Here is a 26,441-nt window from a genome sequence, read left to right on the forward strand (position 1 = left end):
TTAAATTCAAAATTTTTAGATTCAAATTTGTCATGGTTTTCACGGTTTTTGCGGTATCCACATGTGCACTGTACTGCGGTTTTCACGAGTTCCCACATTAAGTAAAACCCTGGATACGGTGCTTCCGAGAACTAAGCATGGTTCGAGCTACCGCCTATCTCCTCTCTCCTCTTGCACCTCGCGAGGATTGGTAAATTTGATAGTATATGAATTACCAATCTATAACTATGTGTTTATGGTAACATAAAAGATGATCACGGGACAGTGAGTGAACACGTCATGAATGCACATGTTTACTTATATTTAATAAATAAATAAATAAAAATATACGAACTAGAGAACATGTGATGGTATGGTTTATTTAAGAAAACATCAAATAATATATTTGTAAATAAAAAATATTTTGTAAATAAAAATTATATATATATATATGTTCTTCACGATCTAAAAATTAGCTGAAAAATAAAATATAATAAAAAACCTTTAAAATCTACGTAAAATTTAAAATTTAGTTTATAAGGACAGTAAAATGTGAAAAGATAAGTTAAAAAATTGAGGTAGAAAAAAAAATCAGCAGCATCTAGAGAGTAGTAGTAGCCGCGACGAACCTCGCCATCGTCTCTTTCCCCCTATCCATCCATCCATCCATCCACCCACCCCCCCTCCCTCTCTCTTCCATGACACACGGCCACCGCCCTGCCCGATCCACCAGCGGCAGCGGCGGCGGCGGAAGATGAGGGCTCCACCCCCACCGCTCCCGCGCTGCGCCTCGCCTCCCGGCCTGCTCCTTCTCCCCGTCCCCCCCGCCCGCCGCGTGCCTCCGAGCGCCGCCGCCGTCTCTCGCTCCGTCTCCATCTCGACCTCCACCACCGCCGTCGAGGCGCCGCCCACGGCCGCCGCCGAGCCGGCGTTTGGGGACGCCTCCGCGGGGCCGCCGCGGCGCCGGGTCATCCTCCTCCGCCACGGGGAGAGCGCGGCCGGGGGCCGCTTAACCAGAGGTTCGGCCCGCGGGGGCACTCTCCCTTCCTATCTTGGAGGAATAAAAATTATGCTTCAGTTTGTGTATTTTTTTTTGCTCGAATTGTATCTGGGAACGGGAGGATGATGCATTGTATCGAGTACTCAAGTGCTCGATACAATCTGCGTGATCTAAAGATTGGATGAAGCAATGGAGCTCTTATGCTGTTTGACACCTTACCGATGCTTGCAGAATCACACTGCTTAGATGACACTGTGTAGTGATTCTGGATAAATGCTGCAACACACTGGTTGCCAAGGAAAGAGAGGGTCCTAATGCATTAAATATTTATGTGTTATGCTTGAGATTATTAGTTTAATAGCCAGCTCTTTGAGTAATGGCTTGATAACTCAATTAGACGTGATGGGATGAAATGAAGAATTGTGGAATAAGAGAGCTGGGTATGAAGAAAGAGTCCAAAAGCATCATTTCGTTGTAGCTTGATGTTCTTGGCAGCATTCAATGCTACTCTTCTCCACTCCTTTTGCACCGTCTCACGTATACAGTAATAAGCCTAGTTGTTTTTATTCTTGATGATTGCTGCCTCTTGCATTTATTTCTGGAAAACACCGTTTGATATGGCTATTAATGTCAGATCATGACAGACCTCTAAGCAAAGCTGGCAGATCCGCTGCAATCAGTGTTTCTAATAAACTACAGCAAATGGGATGGATACCTGAGCTTGTCCTGTGCAGGTAACAGACTTTAGCTTCTGTAAGAAAATCTGTATGCATAGATCAGAAGGTTGCTAGTGGATAAATGCTTCAAAAAAATGTTAATAGGGTTGTTCTGGCAAATGTTAATATCTATTAACTAATGGAATGGGATATTTATGATCTATGAATGTTTTTATACAACTTCTTTCCAGCCAATACAGTGGAGATTCGCATGTTTGAATAATTTATTTTAGTTAAAGTTGACTATTTCTCTACCTGCGCCTTCCTTTGTTCTTTCTTTTTTCATGGTAGGAGTAGATCTTTTGTCCAAAATCTGTTGACTTTGATTAGGAATTGTGTCGCTATGTGATTGCCTTGGATACACAATGGTCCATCATATTCATATATACTCTACCAATTTATTTTTTGATGACACCTTGTTTCAGTTGAAGGTACATGCCTGGACTGGTTCTCTATTACTCATTATATGTGTCATCTTGCCTACGCAATTATTTAAACTTGTGTCTCTGAAATGTCTAAAATTACACTTATTTATTTGTGTGCATACAAACAGAACATGTTGTCAACCTTTAATTTTTTTTTTACCCATCTTCAACACAGTGATGCGACTCGCACAAAGGAAACTCTTAAGATCTTGCAAGAGCATGTTAAGGGATTGTCTGAAGCAATCGTGCATTTTATCCCAAGTTTTTATTCAATTGCAGCAATGGATGGTCAAACTGCTGAACATTTGCAAAAGGCAATTTGTGAATATTCAAGTGATGAGATCCTAACTGTAATGTGAGTGCTCTTTAATTTACTGTTATTCGTCATAGGCTTTGCAACTTATGCGTAGATTTGTCATAATCATTTTCTTCAACTCCAACCATGACATTTTTGTAGAATAAATATTCAGGTGCATGGGACATAATAAGGGATGGGAAGAAGCAGCCTCTATGTTCTCTGGCGATTCAGTAGTGCTTAAGACATGTAATGCGGCATTGCTTGAGGCTGAAGGGAAATCATGGGTTGAGGTTAGTTCTATTCCTATGACCGACCAAAGTATGATTTATTTCTGAGTTTTTGTATGCTATTTTGTGCCCAATGCGATGCAATCATTGGGATTACTTGTGGAATTCTCAGTTGAGTCTGATCCCCTTTTGCCATATATTTCTTAGAGCCGTTATTGCACTTCCATTGAAATGTACTCCTTCAGTCCAACAATAAGTGCACATCTAGTGTTCAAAATTTGTCCCGCGAAGACTGCACTTCTAGATTACTACTCCCCCCTCCAATCATCCCTCATTCAGATCTCTCACAATCTTACCCCCCAACCACTTGTTTAATTAGGGGCATCTAGGTTATTTCCCTTCCCTGATAATTTGTTTTTGAATCCTAGAAGTGCACTTATTGTGGGACAGAGGGAGTAATTCTGTTGTCCTTTCTTCATGGAACAGTGGTTCTAAAAGGCAATTTAGAAATCGAAGTACAACATATGACATACTGCTTGATCTCAGGATATCAAAGTATGACAATTTCAAACCCACGGGACTAAAATAGTGGGGACATTCCAATTTGGCAGTGCAAGTAAATTGCCATAGCCCATACCTTGTCAGTTATCACTGTTATGTATGTGTTAGATGAGGAAATATTCACATATATAACCATTAGTACATCAAGTTTAGTAGCATTTGCCAGTTGGCTAGTCATGTGGAAGTTGGCCTTATATGATTCATCAGGTGACTTGCCTACATCGGATATTTTTGGTTGGTTTGTAGGTGTTTAGAAGAAATGTAAAATCAATATTCTGGCACCTTACAAAATGGAACCTAAGGTAGCTAACACTGGAATTTCAACTACTACAATTTTTGTACTAAAGCTAAGGTCAAAAACAGATCAAATTTGTTATGCCCTTTTATCATTTAGTTCAACTCAAACACCAGTACATGGGTGCATGAAAAGGGTATTATTGGCATTCTTAAAACAAGAAATGCATCAAATTGGCTGGCTTGATCCAATGTAAATGTGGTATGGCTTTAAAACTAGTGAGAATGAAGGTGACTTGAAGACACGTCGTTTGTTTTAATTGTTTAGCAAGGAATGGTATTTGAAAAGTGCTTGCAACTAGAATGTAGAGATCTTAATTTGATTAATGCAAAAGTCAGTACTTAGAAATGCACGCCCAAGCAAAAAAGCTCCTACCATCAAAGCTGGCCTGTGGCTAAAGGCTTTGCAGTGTGGTTATATATGCAGCATACTAGGTCTCAAATTCTATAATCATTTGGCACTGGCATCCACCAGTTTTAGAACTTGACATATTGGGTATGAGCGCATCAGCACTCCTGGGGAGGCTGTGGATGCGTCCAACAGGACATTCACGAATCACGAGCATGTGTGCTTGTGGTGTTTTGAGAGTGGTGTGTGTTTAGTGTGTATGTCAAAATGCATTCTCTTAGGGGGGAGCATATCACTATTATCCTTTAGTACACCAAATTATTTTCTAATTATTACAGTGAAAATTAAATTCCAAAATTGATAATATACCTATTTTGTTTTGCCACCTTTGCAGAAACACGTATGTATAAGAATGTGCCCTCGTGTGCATGACATAAGTCTAGGCTTGAAAAGCCATATTTCTGTAAACAAGTGACCTTGCTTAACATATTTTTGTAAATACTCTGGATCATTTGAGGTTAGAAATATACTAAATCTCTTTGCAATATGATGTCCAGGCTTTTTCGCTGGCTGGGCTTGGGGGATGGAAGCTTCATGGCATTGTAAAGCCATAAATCATTGTAACTACACATAGATGCCAGTTTTTAGCTGCTTTCTTAATCCTTGTTTAGTCATTTTGCCTCATATCTAACACTCGTTACATCGTATGGAAGGAATTAACATGGATAGATAGATGAGATCAATGAAGAGTTGAAACCTCTAGACCCAGTGAGCGCACGGCTGGTTTGATTCTTAATTCCAATATAGATAGACTAAATTGTTTTCAGTTTTGGTGGTCGGTGATGAGTACATGGTTACTGGTAAAATTTATGGTATGATATAATTTTTTATATTGTTTTTGTTACCCAAAGTATGGTATGGTAGAGAATCAAACCAGCTCGGAGTAACATCTTATGATAGTAACAAATTTGAGCATTTTCTATAGGTCCAATGAAATGATTAGTAACGGTAGTAACGATCTCCAGTGGGTATAGCTCCTAGTAAGCTGATGAAATATGTGCTACTGTTGAGGTGTTTGAGCTACAAATTAGATGCTAATTTGACAATGTAGAATAATCCAGCTGTGGCTGTGAAGTTGTGGCAAGTTGAAAATTAACACCAATTAATCCAACGGCTGGACGTCTATTGAATTATTGATTCATGCCACTTTGACATTTCATCCCTGGCCGGCCAGAGAAACCATTTGTCATCAATATGTAGAGGCTTCTTAACAGCAGAACTCCTGACGCTTAACACTCAGGTGCATCTTCAAACTGTTTGACAAATCACAAACCTGAGATGTACATGTTCAGGAGTTTCCGTCAGTTGGGAATTCAGGTATTTACATATATGTTCGCTGTCCTTAACCTCTTATTGTATGTTAATGGCAAAATTTTGAAGAAACGCTAGTGATTTTTTGGTTAAGATGGGTTAAAAGGAGAAAGTCTACCCGATAATGAATCGAATTTTTTTGTTAAATAAACCTTTTTAGCAAGTAATTTTATTACTAAACCATCGAGCAAAATATTTTTAAAACTGAATCTTTTGACCACGTCAGTGTTGGTGGTGTGAGAACATAACGCTGTCACGCCGTTAAATCGGCATAGAATGACGTGGTAATCTTGCCACGCCATTGTCAGTGGCGTGGCAAAACAATACTGCCAAGCTACCGACAATGATGTGCAAGTTGTTTCACCACACCAATGTTGATGGCGTGATTAAAAGGTTTCTAGGCTGGAAATATTTTTCCCGAAGGTTTAGTAATAAAATTATTTATTAAAAAAGTTATAAAATAAAAAAATCTAATGAATCTGGATTCGAAGAAGCTAAAAGATAAATTTAAAAATATGATGGGTTAGTTTCAGAGTTTTAAAAATATGACGGGCATACAAATTGAAGAAGGGATAAAAATTCTTGATCTGTGGACGAGCAATAAAGGTAAGAAACTAGGGATCGATGTATTAGGGGATGTAGGGAGCTGAGTAAGCCTTGGAGTTGAATATCTCTTCCACACCACGCATGTATAATGATGGGTTAATTAGATACATACTATTATAACTTTCGCAGTTTTGAAATTTACCACTGCAACACATCCAAAACCGAATATATGCCACACTATACAGCTGAGATGTGTTTTAAATCATTCTTTTGTCTCTCTATTTCTGTATATAGACCAAAATATGCATGCCTTGCCTTCACGCTATAATAGTCATCTCTCGACCCAAAATCCCTCGACGAACCCTAGCATGCGAGCAAAGAAAGCAGCACTGCCAGTCTGCCAGCGAGCGGAGCAAGGGTGACAAAGGCCCCATTCGTTCCTCCCGTGACTAAACTAGATTATGTCGTTTTTCATGTGCCTGCTTTACAAACTGTTAAATGGTATCTTTTTTAAAAGATTTTCTATAAAAAAGTTGCTTTAAAAATCATATTAATCTATTTTATGATTTTTTTATAATTAATAATTAATTAATCATGTACTAATCTATTACAACGTTTTCTGCGCCATATAAACAACCCTCAACGAAACGCAACCAAAGGTGTCGGTAGCATAGCAAGACGTATCTTAGATGGTGTTTGGGACAAGGGACTTAGTCCCTTGTCCCATCGAATTTGTAGACGCTTATTATAAATAGTAAACGTAATCTATAAATAAAACCCATGCATAATTTTGGACTAATTTGCGGGACGAATCTAATGAGCCTAATTAATCCATGATTAGCCTATGTAATGCTACAGTAAACATGCTCTAATTATAGATTAATTAGGCTTAAAAAATTCGTCCCATGGATTAGCACGCGATCACGAAATTAGTTTTTTTAATTAGTCTATGTTTAATATTTTAAATTAGTGTCTAAATATCCGATGTGACATGAGGCTAAAAAGTTTAGCCCCATCTAAACAACCACTTAATATCTCGGGAGAATACGCAACAAACATCATTCAAGTTATTCAATCAATCAATCCATCCATCAATCCATCAATCAATCATCATGTCATTGTTAGCTTCATTCTTGTTAAATACTTTCTTTATTTTTTATTATACGTTATTTTAGACATATCATAGATCAAGTATTTTTAAAATTTTGATCAAATTAATAGAAAAATATAGTAATATTTTCAACACAAAATAATATAACATAGAAATATATTCAGTGGTGATTTAATAAAACTAAATTAATGTTGTGGTTGTTACTAAAGTTTTCTGTAATTTTAGTCAAAGTGGAAGATGCTTGACTTAGAAAAAACAAACCAGAAACAACATATAACATGAAACATAGCGAGTATATCAAAAGACAAAAGTACAACCAGTATCATATCTCCTTCTGTTTATGTGTTAATTTTTACTTCATATGGAGTAGTAATATATATAATTGTTTATTCGTGGACGGATCGAGGGAGTGTCCGTTACAAATAACCTAGAGGTAACTTGCTAGATAGGTAGGTTGACTTGCTGGTCAGCTTCAGGTAAGTGAAAAAAAAAATATAGAGAGAGAGCTCGATCGGTCTTTCGTTGGAACGCGTGACGATGACTTTTGTCTCGATCGCTCGCTACCTTCCGGCTCTGCATTCCTGTTCTCTGAACAAGAACACGATCAGCACGATCAGTTAAACACGACAGAATGTTTTCACCTGTTTTTGGCTTTGTGTTTAGGTTATAAATCCAAAATAAATTTTTTAACTTTAAATTTAAAATTGGATTTAAGTTTTTTTTATCAAAATTATTTTCCAGCTTTAACTTTTAGATAGCTATGCATGATTATATATAGGTTTTATTAGCAAATTATTTTTTATTTATAAATAAGTTGTTTGGTTTTTTTCCACCGATGACTCTAAAGATGACTCTAGATCGCCCTTGATCTTGCGTCCGTCAAATACGTCAGGTGCCTCGATCGAGTTCCCTTCTTCCTAGCTAGCTAGCTATACGTCAGCATTCAATCTCTTCTCTCCGGGCTATAAATAACGCCGCCGTGGATGGACTTCCTCTCCCATGCAAAACGCAGCTGCTTGCTAGCTCATCCAACTCGTCGATCTGAATATCTGATCGATCGATCTGCAGTTTCATCAAGCATCTCATCACCGTTGCTCGATCGATGGCGAGAGTCATGAAGGACGCCGGAGTGGTCGTGCTCGCCGTGATGATCGTTGCTGCGTCGTCGGTGCCACTCCATGCAGCGGCGGCTAGGCCGGCCAAAGAGGCAGGTGCAGGCGCTGGCGCGGAGGCGCCCCCGGCGACGACGACGACGACGCCGCCGCACCTGCTCACTGCAGCGGCCGAAGATGGCGCGTCTTGCTGCTCCAACCATGTCCCTTGCCCTCCTGGTCACACTTGCCCGCAACCGCCGTAGCAGCAAACTCCATGAGTTTCACCAGCTAGGTAGCTGTGTCCCCGTTGCGATCTTTGGACCTTGGTAGGGTTAAGATAGAGCTCGACCGTTCTCACTTATTCGCTTATTTATAATTCAGGTTTTTGATTTAATTCTAATTAGGATGGAGTGAGCTAAGTGGCTTGTTAGCTAGCTAGCTATAGCTGATCAGCTCATGTAAGATCTCCTATGTATATTTATATTTGTTAAGGTTTGATTGAATAAAATGGAGTATGTATAAATATTAATTACAGGTGTATATCCGTGCACTGCTTTCAGGCGTATGCATATACTTATATGCGTGCGTATATATGACTCATACGAATGGCGACTAAGTAAAGTTAAAATATGGGTCAGCCTACACCTAATTTGACAGGAAATCTATAGCAAAATTCGTCAGATTGTTCTATCACGTGATCTACATCCAACAACTTTGATTAAATAGTTCTAAAATGAGAGTCAACACATAGTGGGCTAATAGATCCAATTACAACTCAATAGTGAGAGAACAGATCCAATTACAATTCACATTTATAATAATTACATGAATATTTTTAAAATTTCTAATAAAATTTATGTAATTACATATTATATGAATTATTTCAACCAACAGTGGGCTAACAAATCCCATTACAATTCACCTTTATAATAATTATATAAATAAAATTGTTGTAATTACATATTATATGAATTACTTCCTATGGGTTGATGTGACCACGCCCATCATTGATATAACCATTGCTCACATCAAGATGAAGATGATAAGTGTTGAAATCCGATTCGGCCACACGCCACATTACAGACTTCAAACGGCCGCCAAATTTGCAAACGATCTCCGTTTTGGCTCCATGAGTACTTGATGGAAAGATCTTTGAGTCCTATTTCCAACCAATCCAGCCTCATCGTTAAATTCTATCTCGTTTGGTAGCAATCACAGAAACAAGGTGCTGCGTCACCTATATTGGGCCAATGGGCTTGTAACTTCGTTAGGGACCCCGACCCAAGAGGGGCCTAAGTGGAGTGCGCCCCAATCTGGTGGAGCATGACCCTAGGGCACCCTTGGTCGTCCCCCCACCCCTATAAATAGCTAGTATCCCTTTAGGGTTTCTCGGGTTTTGTTAGATTAAAGTTTAGCCTTTGCTACTTGCTTGTACACGTGTGTGTTGGCGCAACCACTCGGATACTTGTTCTTCGAAACACCAACTTATCATTTGTATTCAATTCCTATTTGTAATATTAGATTGCTTTTATCTTGTTCTTGCTTGTTTCTTCGATTTGCTCGCAGGAATAAGGTTGATTTGCACCGACAAGATCAACAACCCACAGAGAGGTGTATCGATCGCTAATGCGCAACACAACGTCTAGTACGGTTGTAGTTGGATCGTCAACATTTCTCTTAAATTGTAGTTATCACAACTCACTAAAAGATCAGGCCACCCCCGTGCACGTCAAGTGGTATCAGAGCTTTCGTTGCTCAGTGAGTTTTTTTATCTTCTCATAAACAAGAAAATGGCCAAAAAATAGTAGATTAGATTAGATTGGATTAGATTAGTTCATCCTTTACCTAACATCTTTCTGCCTTACATTGTTATTTTTAGTTTTTGCATTGTTGAGTTCAGCGTTGCATTGTCGAGCCGTGTGGCTGGTCTTAGGGTTAGTACATCTAGAGTTTCGAGTTCTGTCACGTCTAGTACCACCCCTGTCACCACCACCGTTGTGTCTTTGTTTTCATTGGGACCTACGAAAACGGAATCGGCTCGCTGCCACGGTTCTATTTTTGTGGTCTCGGAAATTTTTCGTGGTCAGTTTGGGAGTTGCATCTAGGTTTGCCGAGGTTGTCGTGTTTCTGTTTGGCCGTGGTTGTGTCGTGCATGAGAGAAGGTGAATTAGGAATCGCATTTTGGAAGTAGTCAGGTTTGATTGATTTGGAAAGAAAATAGTAGATTGGATTAGTTTTTCTTTCTTCTAACAGATTGGTTAAGATAGTTTCCTTTCTTTGGCTCGGTCGATCTCCCCCTCTCATTGCCGATCTCCCCCTCCCCCTCTTCACCGAACACCTCCTTTCCACCGAAATCCACCTCCCACCTTTCAACTTCATACAAATTTGGAAAAAAATTATTTGTTGTCGGAATTGAGATCCGTTTGCAAAAACGGAATCGTCGTGTCATCAGGATTCCATTTTTGTATATATCAAATTTTTGGATGACAATTTGCATTTAGGTCCCTATAATTTTTGATATTTACCTTTGAGTCCCTGTAACTTTGCATTTTGGTCCTTGGTTAGTTCTGGTGAAAAAATCAAAAAAAATATATTACAAAATAAGAAAAGGCATAAAGGTGCAAAAAAAAAGAGAGAAAAGCCGCACCAAAAAAAGAGAAAAGAGAAGAGAAAAAAGGAGGAAAAAAACAACATATTGTATCTTTGGGTTTGCTTTCATATATCAGAGTGATACTTGAGTTGTGTCATGTTATCTTGTGGTATCGTTTGTGTCTAGGCTCGCGTCTCTAGATTGTTCTAGCCTAGGACCAGCACGGTACTTGACTTTGAACCGTTATTCAACTTTGTATTATCTGATTTGAGCAGTTGCTACTCCTTTGCTATATATTTAAGCCTACCCAGAGCTCCACAGATTTGATTAAAGTCGTACATCAAGTGTTTGCCAAGGCATTGATACATCCAACCTCTATTGGGGTGCTTGGTTGAGTCGGTGTATGTCATCATTCTGCTTGCATTGGTAAGATCTTGTAAGAGCTTGGCTAAAAGCTTGAGTGTGTGTAATATTTGAGCTGTCACTACCTAGTAGTTGATAGGAGCGTGTATATTCTTGTGTGTGTTTCTTGTCTTCTACTAACCATGGCAGGATTGCACAAGGGAATACGAGAACATCGACTTGTACACCTTCGACGAGATATAACGCCTTCTCCACGTGATGCATATGAGGTACCAGGCTATAATTTTGCAGAAGTTGAATCTAAGTTACCATTCTATGATGGGAAGTATAATTTTGTTGCATATATTGATTGAGACCTAGCAGTAGACAATGAATTGGATAACTATGATTTTTCTGGTGCTCAAATGATTAAGGCTGCTAGTAATAAATTTACCTCTTCTGCATTATTTTGGTGGACTTATCTGAGTAACAAAACTGAAACTTGGGATGAATGCAAAACTATGATGAGAAAGCGTTTTGTAAGCTCTTATTACAAATATACCCTTTGCGAGAAATTTGAACATCTAAAACAAGGTGACAAAACTGTGTGGGAGTATTTAAAATTTGCATCACTTATAGTGGTTTAAACGAAAGCAATGAGAATACAATAACTAGATTTTTGAAAGGGCTTAATTCCAATATTTAGATTGGGCTTGCTAATGTAACGTATAATCACATAAGCCATTTGTTTATGCTTGCTTGCCATGTTGAGAGAAAACTTTTGGAGAATCCAATAGAGCAACAAGCTATTCTTGTGCCACATGTCGCTAACATTTTACAGGGAGCTTCGAACATTCATCAAAAGGAGGAGAACAAAATGATCGAAATGCCATCCCCATCACCCACGAATAAAAAAGAGAAGGTTGAGACATCTACATTATCTGAAGAGAGCATCAAAGGTAATCTTAATGGTGCTAAAACTAATCAAGGTGAGTGTGTTGTTAATGAACTGAATTTATCCACTATCCATGCTAATCTAGAACAAACTTTGGTGGAAACTACATCTGATTTGCCTTTGTCACAAGTTGATTTGCAATATGTTCCTTGTGATAATGAAGAGTTGTGCGATAATGCTTCACTTATATCAATGCCACAACTCGTGAATGAGCATGCTATTCCTACTGATAATTCTTATTGTGCTGATTTAATGCATGTTATTCACATTGCTAATGAAGTAGAGGAACGTGAATTGCTGTCTTCTTTAAATCCTTGGGTTGTTGATCTTGCCGGTGCAAGTCAACCTTATTCCTGCAAGCAAATCGAAGAAATAAGCAAGAACAAGATAAAGGCAATCTGATATTGCAAATAGGAATTGAAAATAAAAGATAAGTTGGGGTTCCGAAGAACAAGTATCCGAGTGGTTGTGCCAACACACACGTGTACAAGCAAATAGCAAAGGCTAAACTTTAATCTAATAAAACCCGAGAAACTCTGAAGGGGTACCTAGCTATTTATAGGGGTGGAGGAGACCTTAGGGGCGTCCTCCCCGTGGTTGGGGCGCAGCCCCCCTTGGGCCCCTCTTGGGCCAAGGTCCCAGACGAAGTTACAACCCCATAGGCCCATTACTGGTGACATGGCGCATTGTTTTCGTGATTCCTGTTGAATCGGATGGAATTTGATAACGAGGCTGGATCTGTTGAAAAGAGTACTCCGAAACCTTTCCATCAAGTACTCATGGACCGAAAATGGAGCTCGTACGAAGATTTGGCGGCCGTTTGAACTTAGCAATGTAGCATGTGGCCGAATCAGATTCCAGCACTTGATCATCAGGATGTTGATGTGAGCAATGGTTGTATCCATGGTAGTCGTGGTTACATCACTATTAGTATTGCATAACATACAATGGATAGATAGGTGGACTACGGAGCCCAAAACAAAATCCAGCACTAATCTTGAAGCACCGAAGGTCACAGATTTAACTTAAAAACATATTCAAAAATTCATCACATGACATTTAGCAAATTTGTTAAAATATTTTATGAAAAAAATTCAAACAGCATATTTGCAAATGAACACTTATTTGTGAATAAAACTTTTATATACGTATTCTTAGCGATCTATAAGCCAATGCTGGAAAATAAACATCAATGAAAAAGCTTCAAAATTAACTCTAAATTTAGAATTAAAAATTCAAATTTTACCATATAATTAAGTATAAGCTGAAGAAAAAGATGCGGGTGAATGTATATTAAGTCAACCACTCTTAGTTTGGTCCATATATAGAGAGAGAGTAATGGCGAATCTAATCAAGAAAATAAAACATTGATCGGCTCATCTCACTAACATGCACGTCTAGTATAAAATCGTAATTTAATTAATTTTTAGGCACTACAGTACTGAAGATTGCATGGTATACGGTGTACCCGGTTATGAATGGATACGTTATCCAGCGGATAATTCGTGGCTAGCTCTAGCTCAATTATATGAACTAAGTATTATTTTTGAGATGTCAAGAATAAAAGTTTATGTAGTTGAACTAATCCGGTAGCTGATTACCGGTAACCTGATCCGCGTCCATCCCTAGAATTAACCATTGAACTAATCCGGACACACTGATTACCCATGATCTGATCCTCGTCCATCCCTATAACCGGGTTCGTATTCACTATGAGCAGAGATAGCTGCATCTTAGTTCTGCCCCTGTTCTTGGAGTCCAATATCCAAGCATTCGACATGTTCTCAGTTAGAAGTTGAAAGTCCCAACTTCTAACTGATCGACGGTCTATTTGGCCGTCAAATGGGTTAATTAATTCTGGCGCATACGCTGCTGCATCTCGAGGTCTCAACAGAATAAAACCACTAAATCTTTCGGTCTCAGAAAAAAATCTAGATGCACCTGCACGTGCCCAAAAAGAAATTTGCCATGCAATGCATGATAGGTACCATGCATACGCTGGTTGAATTGCCTCCGTCAAGTACGCTGCTTAGGCATGCAGAAACACGTTTATGTTAGTTGATCAATCGAATTAGGCTATAAATAGCCATGCACGCAAGCTTAGATTACCAGCAAGGACAACTCTAGCAGCAAGGCATCATAAGCTACGGTCTTAATAAGCACTGTGATTAATTATCTCTGTTTCGCGATCGATCTATATTATCTCTGAGCATGCAGACTGCCGCCGCCGGCAAAGCTGTAGCTGCTCTCCTGATGCTGCTGGTCGCCATGGCGGCGTCGCTGCAAGCTGCGGATCTCGTAGCGGCGGCGGCACGGCCTGTCGGAGGTGGAGGAGGAGGCGGCGATCATCAGCAGACGGCGCTGCTGGCACCGGCGCCGCCTTCGGCTGCAGGTGCAGGACTAGCCGTCAGCTTGGAAGGCAGTTCCAGTTCCAGTTCCAGTTCCAGCTTGGAAGTTATTTTGGAATAAAGAAGCTGGCTCCTTTCTATTTGTTCTTGGGGATTAATTTTGCTTCAGCATGTTACATACTTAATGTGGCGTGTGTATCGAGGCTCGCGTACGTGTTCTCCATATGAATGCTTAGTAGTACATGATATATGATATATATGCACTAGCTCTTATCTGTGTTGTGATCAAAATTTTATCTCAAAATCAATCAAAGTAAAATATTCGTCGTGTGGTTACATATATGTACTAATTAATATGTAGTCTTTAACACGATTACAGTTGGGGGTGTGGAGGAATCCGAATCTTTTTGCTTTTGCTTATGCTTATCAATAAAAATTATAATTCTCAACCTTAAATTTGAGAGCAATTTTACTATTCTTAACAAGGTAACACGAGGTATCACTATTTTCTACGTAAAATTTGGTACATCTTGGTATCTTACGTACTAAATTTTATATAGAAATCAATGATAACTCATCGTACCTGATGGGAAAAATGCTCTAAATTTGAAGTTAATTTTAAGGTTTTTATCATAGTTTATTTTTAGGCTTGTTTTAATTTAGATCTCTAATTAAAAACACATATATAAGTTCTATTTATAAATTATTTTACATTTATAAATATATCGTTTGATTTTTTTCATTGGAAAAGACCAAATGATCATCCTCTTAGTTTGTAAACCCAAGTGCCGCTCCAAGCGCACTAGTTTTTTTTTTCAAAGCACTCTATACAGCTCCGCTCCATATTTTGGAGGATCTACAATCATTTGGTACAATTGGCTTGGGCATGTGTAGTTCGTGAAAATAATTTTTTTGGTGTCACGTCGGACATTTGACTCGATGTTGGAAGGAGTTTTCGGGTACGATTGAAAAAACGAATTTCATAGCTCGCCTAGAAACTGCGAGACAAATCTTTTAAGCCTAATTAATCCACCATTAGCACATGTGAGTTACCATAGTAGTTATAGCTAATCATGTACTAATTAGGCTCAAAAGATTCGTATCACGATTTTCCCCTAACTATGCAGTTAGTTTTTTTATTTTTATCTATATTTAATGCCCCATTTATGTGTCCAAAGATTTGAGATGATGTTTTTGGAAAAAAAAAGTTTTGGGAACTAAACGGTCTTTAAAGTTGGACTAGGATTCAATCTAGAAGCTAGAACTGCTCTATCAGACTAGAGCTAACTGTACATTACTCATATAAACATTGATATGATTAACTTTGTGTACCACAATATAAGTATTCATGTATTGATTTACATGGTTCTCATCGTTCCAATGATTATTCCAAAGGCAATCAAGTGCTTCAAAGGGAAATAATTTGAAATTCAAGAATTAAACACTGAAGGAACTAAAGATAATCTTTTGATTGGCTAAACCTCTAGAAATATATTTATTCTGAAATGGACAAAGTACACGTATAAAAAAACAAGTGTCATAAGATAAGACACCAATCTTGCCTTAAGCTATACAAGAAAGAGGATTTCTTGTCAATTTTCTTGTCATTACCTTGAAAAGGCGCATGGGCACAAGCATTATTAGTGGTGGACTACCCACAACATCTTTATGATAGATTCTCACTGGTGCAAAATTAGTATTCCCTACAGTTCTATAATTTCTATCATTTTGAATAAAGCGTGTGGTTAAATTTTAAAGTTGTGACTATCAACAATTAATTTTTAAAATATTTATGTTTGAAAACAATAGGACAACATGTATAGATTAGTCTTGAAAAGTATTTTAACAGAATTAAAAATATATTTAATTTATATATTTTTAAAATAAGTCAAAGCCAAAAACATATTTTGAAGACCGTAGCGCTGTCCCAAACAAGTGTAATTATCAAACTTCATGCTTCATGGATACAGGTGCCAGGACTTAGCTTCACCTTTCACCTCTAACAAAAATTCAATTCTAACAGGCATGAAAAGAACTTTGAAATACTTTAGTCAAGTATAACTAATACAGTATGACCAAATTAAATTCTACCAAAATTTCAACTAACAGACAATTAAAGAATGAAAAAATGGCACGTGGATACAGGTGCATACGTGCATATATGTCGTGTTCACTGTTATGTCCTGGAATAGAATGCAGGATATGCCGGTCATGTTCAAACCTGTGTACGTGACGTGACCGGCCATGAATTTTTTCTTTGATTGACGCACGCGTGTGGAATGTTGAAACTAATAACTCAGTATTACTTTCAAGATTAATGCCGTAACATGCATAAATGTACTGCTATTAATTCATCGTAATTCGTCGTACGTGACACGAAGACTAGTGTAAATGGACCGGCCCACGAACCCGCTTATAGACCAAATAAGTGGGTAGCCCACCATGTTACATATTTAATTGATCTATAATTAAGCGGGTTGACGGGTTGACCTACTTACACCTCTACTCACTTCGATTCTAATCACTAAAATTTATCAAAGAAAAGATTTAGATTTGTTCTAGTGGATTACAACCAATTAGAGTAGGACATGATCGTAGAACTACAGCCTTAATTAATAATACTCCCTCCATCGAAAGATACAAGATATATTCGGTTTTCGTTAGGATAAACCAGCTGTAACAAAAGTTACTCTATTAGCATGATTACTTTTGTAATGTAAAAGTATAATCATATAAGTAATTAAGCTTTTGTTAATACGAATCTAATAACAATATTAATTAGTTTTGTATCATAAAAACTACTCCATATATCTTATAACATAGGACAGAATCCGACTTACCGACTATATATATGTGTGTATGTACCTACGTATATATATGTATATATTCGACGTATTAATGTACGAAACTACCATGCATGTAAGCCAAAAGCCAGTGGTAACTCGCTAGCTTGACTTGCTGATCAGCTAAGATACGTCAGAAAAATATAGATCAGCCGAGTCTTGTCTCTCTGCAGAACGCGTAACGATGACTGCTGAACGTATTCATCTCGATCGATTGCTACCTTCCGGTTCTGCGTTCGTGTTATCTGAACAAGAATATGTTAGGTTAAACTTAAACGACGGAATGTTTTGAATCGATCTTCAGTTTGCACCGCCCGTCAAACACGCACGTCGATCAGGTTCAGCTGCATGCATGCTTCCGTGCTATAAATACAACACCATTACAAGGACGCGACCTTGCCGAAAACACAGCCTGCCTACCCAAATTGCTGTCTAATATTTGCAGTTTCCACTCAGGAAAACAAAATATATACTTGGGTTTAATTACTGCAGAAAATACACATTCCACCACCTAGACAGATCGTCGTTAATAATCGATTGATATGGCAAGAGTACTGAAGACTGGTCTGATCGTCGTCGCCGTGATGTTTGTTATTGCGTCGGTGACGTCGCCCCATGCGGCGGCGGCGGCGAGGCCAGCGAAAGAGGCTGCCGCCGGCACCGGAGGGGCACCTCCGCCTCCGGTGGCGGCGGCGGCGACGACGACTCCAGACACCATCACTGCAGCGGCCGGCAGCGTCCACTCTTGCTGCTCCAACTTTAACCAACCAAATCAACCACCTTGCCCTCCTGGTGTCAAGTGCCCGCCGTCGCCGTCGACGGTGCCGTAGCGAGCAGCGGACCACCAGCAAACTCAATGAGTTCACCAGTAGCTATATAGTTGTTTGTTGACTATATCTTTTGCAAGGCTTAAGTGAGATCAGCTCGGTAGATCATTTATTCGCTTATTCATAATTCAGGATTTTATTGAATAAGATGGATTGAACTATAGAAAGCTAGCTGCATGCTATTCCATCTCATGTAACAGATGCCCCAGGTGTGTGTATATAGTTATTAAGGTTTGGTTGAATAAAATGTAGAATATTCAGCTGTATATATGTGCTAATGCTTTCATGCTCGAATGTACATGATATGTATATATATGTACATATGAGTAAAGTTAGATGTATTCTGAATGAAATCCTAATAGGCAAAAACATCGAGTTCTGTTGGAGGATGAACCACATCATCGAAAATATTCTCTCTATTCCAAAATATAAGAATAGTTGGTATTTAAATTTTATACCAAAATATAAAGATTTTTGGTACTATTCTCATTAGTATTTGTCTTATCAATTACTTCTGATTCAAAATTCTCTCATTTTATCTCCATCTACTCTCCCACTCATGTCTATTTCTCATTCATCAAGGGGCACTCAGTATTTTCTTTCTCAATCTTAATCAGCACTGCTATACGTACGATCTTCTATTTACGAAGCTTGTATGATCAAACAATTATATCTATGTTTACAACGGAGTAAAGTTACAGGTCCAAAATAAAACAGATTCATGGTAAGTAAATGCAAGACATAATCATAAGCAAACATCGTACGTATAGTATTTTTCAATCTTAATCTTTACTTAAACAACCTAAGAAGACTTACATTTCAGAATGAATGTAGTAACAAGAACCATTGGATGTAGCTGGTAATAAATACATACTATTCGACCATCATAAGAAATAATATTTGTTGAATCAATTAGGAGGCTTGCAGAAGAAAGTTCCCAAAAAGCAGATGCCTGCCTTTTCAACGTATGTTTGGTTAATCAACCGGCTGATCAAATAACTAAAACACATGCTTAGCCATGAGTTTTATTAAGCTCTGTTATTATTCTTAATTAAGTGATTTACCGCAAGATTTGCATGAGATCATTCTTTCTCTAGACGTGATCACATACATGTACATACGGCAAGATTCGTATGTATTGGCTATATATATATACACACACGCGCGTCTATCTGCAATTTTATATGTTCCCAATTTGCAGCTGCATGCAGTCTATAAGGATGTCAACCATTTTTTAAATGTATGTTTACATCTACAACGTATGATATAATATACGAGAGAATATATAAATACTATGTTACTTTTGCTTTAACCGCTGGTCCGCGGCACATAATGACATCACCATACCATCGATTTTTTATACATATACTCACGAAACTAGCCGTGCCAATATCACGATGAATTGTCCATTCATAAGGCAACTCATGCGCCCTTGACTTACGTTCTTTTGGTCTAGATTATTTCTTGATTTTTATGTATATGTTTTACATACTATTAAAATACATATATTTATAAAAAGTTTCTGGTACAAATAGTAAATTTTTAACTTTATGTATAAGTTAATTTTATTGTTTAAACTATTAAATAGCAAATAATCATTCATCTTTCGTAAAAAAAAAATAGCATGAGAGCCGTGCAAAGGTCGACGGAGTCACGGAGTGGCCAGCAATGGTTGAGAGTGCATATCTTATTGGAACAATGAGTACAAGAGGTTAAGCAAACCCAACACCTCATGCATCCTATTATCCATATTAAAAATAGATAATATGAAGGGGAAAATAGACTTCAGCAGACCATTCATCCAATCATGCAAAAATAGATAGCCATCCAAATTGAAGAGAGATCATCCAAATTTGGATATTTTCTCTCCTCCATCTATATTTCAAAATCCAATGAGAAGAGAGCAATATCAATATGAGAGTAGGTGGTTATAAAATATTAATAAAATAAATATGAATAATGTATTATGGATGATCTCTTGGAGTGCAAGGTGATATAGATAAAAAGTCTATTTTAGATGGTCATCCAAATAGCCACACAGATTATCACATATGCATAAGCTACTGAGTTTGCTCTTAGCTCACTGTACTGTTTATCTTTTTTCCACTACGTTGTGTGATGCTACTACTTACATGCTGAATTTTACAATAAGTTTATATACGGGCAATTTTACCAATTTTATAAGGAATGTTATATACCATATTTTTTATACTAAATACTTGTTAGTAACTGTAGATAGTATAATTTTATACTAAAAATTTAATATCTCTAGCTAAAAAACCATAAAAATTGTCATGTATATGATCGAGTGCATGGCTGAAATCGAGCTTCCTGAAGTTATCGCCGTAAACTAAAAAAAATACTACCTCCGTTTTATACTGTAAGTCTTTTTGGTTTTGTCTAAATTCCTTGACTAATGAATGTATATACTTTATATATGTGTCTAAATTTATTAGCAATTATATGAATGGAGATAATACTAAAAAGAGACTTATATTATGAAACTCTGGAACACCTCCTCCTAGTTGCATGAAATGTCAAATTTAACCAAGCTAATCATTTCAGCTTCTCCCTAAGCAGTCCATGAAGCCTACTTTGTACTTCTACTGTTTGGAAACTCTAACTAATCCGACCTTTCCTTTTTACCATATAATAGAACTCATTATATATTGATCACATGTTCTATTCCCATCATATTGGCCATAGAACTCATCGAAACATTGCTAACAAGATATCATCATAACAATAATAATAAGATCATCTTTTTACCATCCTTAAAAAGTACATCAAGGTACCAAGAATTTTAGTATAATTTTTTAGTATTTTCAGATATAAAGTATCTTAAGATACCACACTTTTTATACCAGAAAGTATGGTACCTTAATATACTTTTTCAATGATGGTAAAAAAGCTCTAACAATAATAATAAGACAAAAAAAATTGGCCATATTCTTTACTTACCCCTGGAGGTCATATGTGCCAACGAGCCTTGGGTTCTGTCCCCCTAGCCTTAAAGTAGTGGAGAGTATCTAATTGATCATTCTTTAGGGGTGATTGTTCTTTTTATGAAAAAGTCAAACGACATATTTATAAATAAAATTTTAATATATATATATATATATATATATTCTTAGCGATCTAAAATCCAATGATGAAAAACCCTCAAAATCAACTGTAAATTTCTGATAAAAATTTAAATTTTGGCTTATAAGCATGAGCATGAGCATGAACAGAAGCCTAATTGTTAACCATTGGATCAAACTAACCATAATGGACAACTCAAAAAAAAAATTCGATGCAACAGCAATCTCGAATAAATAGCTAATCTGTACGCAGTATCCTTTTAAAAAATATATATATACAATGGACTTTAATCAATCTTCTGCGTATAGAAGATATATATGTATCTGGATCTGCCCAGTAGAACAAAGTTTGGCCTTGATTTGTTCTTCGTCGTCCAAGAGCGTAATAATCGCACGGCATGCTTGCTTCTTGTTAAGTTGAACGGCGAAACTTTTGCGTTGGCCCACATAACCATAAAAGGCCTATATATGGGTCGCCGAACACATTCTGGCCCACGAGAGCCCGGCCCAGCATATCCCTCCACCCCAGCCAGCAAACAGCCCATCCACTTGCTTTTCGTGGCCCAACCCACGAACTTTTTTTATTTATGTATTTTTGTTAGAAATTTACAGAACTATATTGCTTTCAAATATTTGCACTTACCTACTCCTAACATCCATCTACCTTGTTATTTAAACGCTCAACGACTGAGTTATATTTTTACGAAAAATTTGCAAACGTGTCATTATAATTTTATAAAGGTAGAGATATATCATTGGTATCTCAATAACATGTAGGACTTAATGACATATGGGTTAGGATAACATATCTCTAATTTTGCAAAATTATAATAACATCCTTGTAATTATCTTTTTTTCTTTTCTTTTCAACGTGGCAAACGACTGTTGGCCCCAATGGACAGGCGACCAATGGGAGCTGTAAAATTTGCAAGTTGCCCCCTTAACGCCTTAATAGTAGATAATTTATCTTGCATAAGGGTTGGAACTATCTTGGGAGACGATAAGAGCTCAGCTACAGTAATCTAACTAGAGAAATTTAGAGAAATTGCTTCATAAGTTCAAATAAGTGAGGCATATGGTTAGTATTGAGTAAAACTTTAAAGCTTCTAATTAAAAACACCGGTAGTATCAGTAGGTTTCGCCAGCCTACAAATGATCCTAAAAATATTAAATTTGCAAACCGTAATTAGCGAAGATAGTAGAGTGAACAGTGTTCTGGTACTTGTGAATAATAACCAATACTAGCGAATAGGGTTGTGATCAATGGTTCGGTACTAGTGAACAATGACCACGTACATGGGTGAAAGCTAGCCTGAATGTTAGACATCGTGAATTTTAATAGCTGTCATTATTTATTAGTAAGAGTTGGTTATTCCCGGTTTGTTATCCTCTCTTATAAGCTACTTTCACTTAATTAATATTATCATTATAACCTCAGGGGAGGTGAAAGCAGTCGTCTGTCATCTTTACTTGCCGAAATCCCCCTTTTAAGTCAAACTTTAAGAAATATCTATTTTCTTGTATTCTATTTATCCATTCTTGTTTATATGAATGTTGTAAGCTTCTTATATGCTATTATAATTTAATCGTTTATAGTTGAGAACAATCCTTGATTTACCTCTAACTTCTTCAGCATGATTTCTTACGCCGTCGATCTACGAGGACTCGGACTTCCCATTATTGCTCCTAATTTTAATAATTCTTCTGTATGCATTTCAAATTCTTCCATATCATTTGGGCTAGCTTCTATTAGACATGTTTTAATTATGTATTCTGGATACATTACATTAATTTTATATGAAATTGAAATTTTCTCCTGGTATACAAGGCAACTGTTCACTCGCGTGTGACTGTTCACTAGTAACAGAACACCGTTCACAACACTATTTGCTAGTGTTGTTTCTGTTTATTAGTACCAGAACATTATTTACTTTTACTAGTTTTGCTTTTGCTCTTTGCTCTTACAAATTTAAGATTTTTATGACCAGTTATTTTCAAAAGCTTTAAAACCTTATTTGGCTCTAAGAGCATCTTCATCCGTATCTCCATTTTTAGCTCTTCATCTGTCTATTCGACCAAATAACCAAATATATTTCTCTCCGTTACTCCGTAGACTACACAATCTAACATCATCTTCATGTACAATTCTTTAGATATGTGGAGAACGACAATATGTATGGGGGCCTATGTGTGAGACCCATAATTAGCAAGGCAATCTTAGATGGTCAAATTTGGCAAGTGTGAGGGACGGTTTGGCCAACAAGATGGCTTGACCATCTAAATTGGTAATTCTGTTGAAGCTTGATTTTTTATTAAAATTGCTAAAATTTTGCTTGAAGAGCAATGAAACAGCTCTGTTGGAGATGCTATAAAACTATTCTATTTGAGCGTGCAGCCCTCGGACCCACTTCCCAGCTCGGCAGGGCGACGGCGACGACTTAACCAAATGAGCTCAAAACACTCCATTATTATCGCTTCATCAATGGCAAAAGGCACGCTCACACCAAACGACGGCACGATGCTACACTCGTCACACGGATACACGCAAGCCGCAAGCACGATGACACAGTTGACGCACACGCTTGGACACCAACACGCCAGAACGAACGGCTATGGCTACCTAGGCCGGCGCGGCGTGTATGGTGCCGGCGACGTCGACGACGAAGCGGTACCTCACGTCGTTCCTCTCGAGGCGGGCGATGGCGGCGTTCACGGCGTCCATGGCGACCACCTCCACGTCCGCCGCGATGCCGTGCTCCCCGGCGAAGTCCAGCATCGCCTGGCACTCGGCCACGCTGCCCCCCGCTCCCGGCCACGCGCTTCCCGCCATCGATGATGGCGATCGCCGGGAGCTGCAGCGGCGTGCTCGGCGCGCCCACCACCACCATCTGCCCCTTGGGCTTCAGCAGCGACAGCAGCGGCACCAGCGGGTGCCCCGCGGAGACCGTGTCGATGATGCCGTCCATCGTCGCCGCCGCCGCCGCCATCTGCTCGCCGTCGCGGCTGGACAGGAACGCGTCGGCGCCGAGCCGCTCGAGCGCCTCCTCGCGCTTCGACGGCGACGTGCTGATCACCGTCACCTTCATCCCGAACGCCTTGCCGAACTTGACGCCGAGGTGGCCGAGCCCGCCGAGGCCGACCACCCCGAGGTGCTTCCCCGGCGCGTTCAGGCCGTACTCCACCATCGGGCTGTAAACGGTCACGCCGGCGCACAGCAGCGGCGCCGCGCCCTCCGGCGGCAGGGTCCCCGGCACGCGCACGACGAAGTCCTGCTTCACCACCAAGACGTCGGAGAAGCCGCCCCGGGTGGTCGCGCCGTCGTAGTCCGTGCCGTTGGACGTGATCACACTCGTCGGGCAGTAGTTGTCGTACCCCTCGCCGCAGCTGTCGCAGGAGCCGCACGAGTTGACGAAGTACCCAACCCCCACCATGTCGCCGGCCTTGAACTTGGTGACCCCTCCGCCGACGCCGCTGACAACGCCGACGATCTCATGCCTGCAATCCCGTGCAGCGCGCTCTCATCAGCCAGCCATGCATTGCAAAGCACCACACGGACAAAGACATGCCATATCACAGGCGGCCGGCGGCCGGCGGCACGCCGACGAGATCACCGTACCCGGGGACGACGGGGTACATGGCGTTGCCCCACTCGTTCTTGATGACGTGCAGGTCGGTGTGGCAGATCCCGCAGAAGAGCACCTTGATCGTCACGTCGTCTTCCTTCTGAACCCTGCACGCACATCGCCGGCCATCGCCGCAAATTCAGTGGCATCCACGTACATCTCGAGCATGCAAGATGTTTGACTTTTTTTAATTGTAATGTTTGACCTTTCGTCCTATTTAAAAATTTATAAAAATATCATTTATTTTGCTTATGACTTACTTTATTATCAAACAAACTTCAAACATAACTTGTCATTTTTTATATTTATACTAAATTTTTAAACAAGACGAATGATTAAACGTCGCAACCGAAAAGGTCAAACATTACATTACGAAACAAAGGTAATAATATTTACTAGTACTACCTTCTTTTGAAGCTGTACGGGGAGAGGTGACCGGAGGGGTCCCTCGCCGCCCACCCGAGCACCGCCGTGCCGTCCGCCATTGATCACCACGTACTCCTAGCTCGATCCCTTCTCTACTACAAGCTATTGGTAGAGTAGTAGTTGGATTGAAGACTCAGGAATCTGGGCGCGATGCTGGCAATCCCCAGAGACCGCCATTAAATAGACAGCAGCCAAAATTAACAAGCTTAACCCACTGGACATGGCGACGTCAGACAATACGCACGCAGCCATCTCCAGCTACTGCTGTGCCATGGCCCATGGAGAAATCAAGACAAAAACGATGGCCATTTTTTTCTTTCTCAGGTTTTGTGTACCTACCTCACTCATGGTGTTAATCAGGATCGTGATTGATATAGTACAATAATAGATTAAGATATCTTAATCTCTTAATGATTTGGAGAAAAAGAACTGTTTAAGCACAGAAGTGTGGTGCCCCAACCTGACCCATTGTTTGCAACTTGCCCTACTTGCTCTTCTTCGCCCCCACCGGCGGCGGCTCGTGCGATTTTTTTTTTACTCTTACCCACTGCTGATAGAGATGTTTTTGTGCTGTTGGGGTCTTGTTGCTGGCACATGGTATTTGACATATCCAAAGTTATTGAAAAGTTAGCATTATACAGTATTTTTTTCGAGCATAACAATGCCATAAGGTCTACTAGAATGTACTTCCTCCATCTCTAAACGGTTAACGCTATTGATTTTTTATACATGTTTAATCATCCATCTTATTTAAAATATTTACATATTATTAATTAATTTTATATCATTTCATTTATTGTTATATATTCTTTTATGCATATATATATATATAGCTTTACATATTTTTTAAAAAAATTAAATAAGACGAATGGTCAAACATGGGGAAAGTATTCTAAACCCTCGAGAGAATGTCCCTTTGTTTGTTGCATGCTATCCAAATAGTCATCAAAAAATCTAAAAAAAATTGTAAATATAGATTAATATAAGATATATCAATACACAAACATGCAAGTTCAAATGTGTATAAAAAAGTCAACGGTGTCAAACATTTAGGGACAGAGGTAGTATTAACAAGAGTAAAGTTTTGTTTTCAAAAAAATAGAAAAAAGAAAGTAAGAAGGAGAAACTACATATATGAAAGAGAACAAAGCACAGATAACTTGAGAACTAAAGACGGCACCAACACCTAAGATGGCAACCAACCATAGCACGTGAGTAGAAACTTGTAGGCGACACCGTGAAAGAGGAATAGGAAAAGTAGTGTCTAGCCATCATCTCTAGCCGCTGCCGACGATGTCAACGCACCAGCTCTAGTTTCCTCCTTGAAGACATCATTGTAGTGTTTCCACTTTTCTATAAGTGAAAACCCAATTTGGTGTTAAGGATCCATTGGCATCGCGTGCGACGTGTTGAAGAGGAATAGGAAAAGTAGT

General features: G+C 38.9%; 2 protein-coding genes across 2 annotated transcripts; one reads left to right on the forward strand and one right to left on the reverse strand.

Moving 5' to 3' along the window:
- The first annotated feature begins 663 nt into the window (after positions 1-663).
- Positions 664-5,080, forward strand: LOC102719616 (uncharacterized protein At3g52155, chloroplastic). The gene is made up of 5 exons (XM_006661138.3): positions 664-998; positions 1,614-1,713; positions 2,296-2,475; positions 2,591-2,708; positions 4,407-5,080. Exons 1-5 carry the CDS (start codon positions 734-736, stop codon positions 4,461-4,463), a joined length of 720 nt encoding a protein of 239 aa, XP_006661201.2. The 5' UTR covers positions 664-733; the 3' UTR covers positions 4,464-5,080.
- An 18,418-nt stretch (positions 5,081-23,498) lies between these two features.
- On the reverse strand, positions 23,499-25,138 carry LOC102719897 (probable cinnamyl alcohol dehydrogenase 8A). Its single transcript, XM_006661139.3, is given in 4 exon segments — positions 23,499-23,760; positions 23,762-24,454; positions 24,576-24,689; positions 24,988-25,138. Coding segments are annotated over 4 exon segments (1,068 nt in total). The 5' UTR covers positions 25,068-25,138; the 3' UTR covers positions 23,499-23,579.
- Positions 25,139-26,441: the final 1,303 nt, after the last annotated feature.

The sequence above is a fragment of the Oryza brachyantha genome, chromosome 9 (genome assembly GCF_000231095.2).
Source record: "Oryza brachyantha chromosome 9, ObraRS2, whole genome shotgun sequence".
NCBI lineage: Eukaryota > Viridiplantae > Streptophyta > Magnoliopsida > Poales > Poaceae > Oryza > Oryza brachyantha.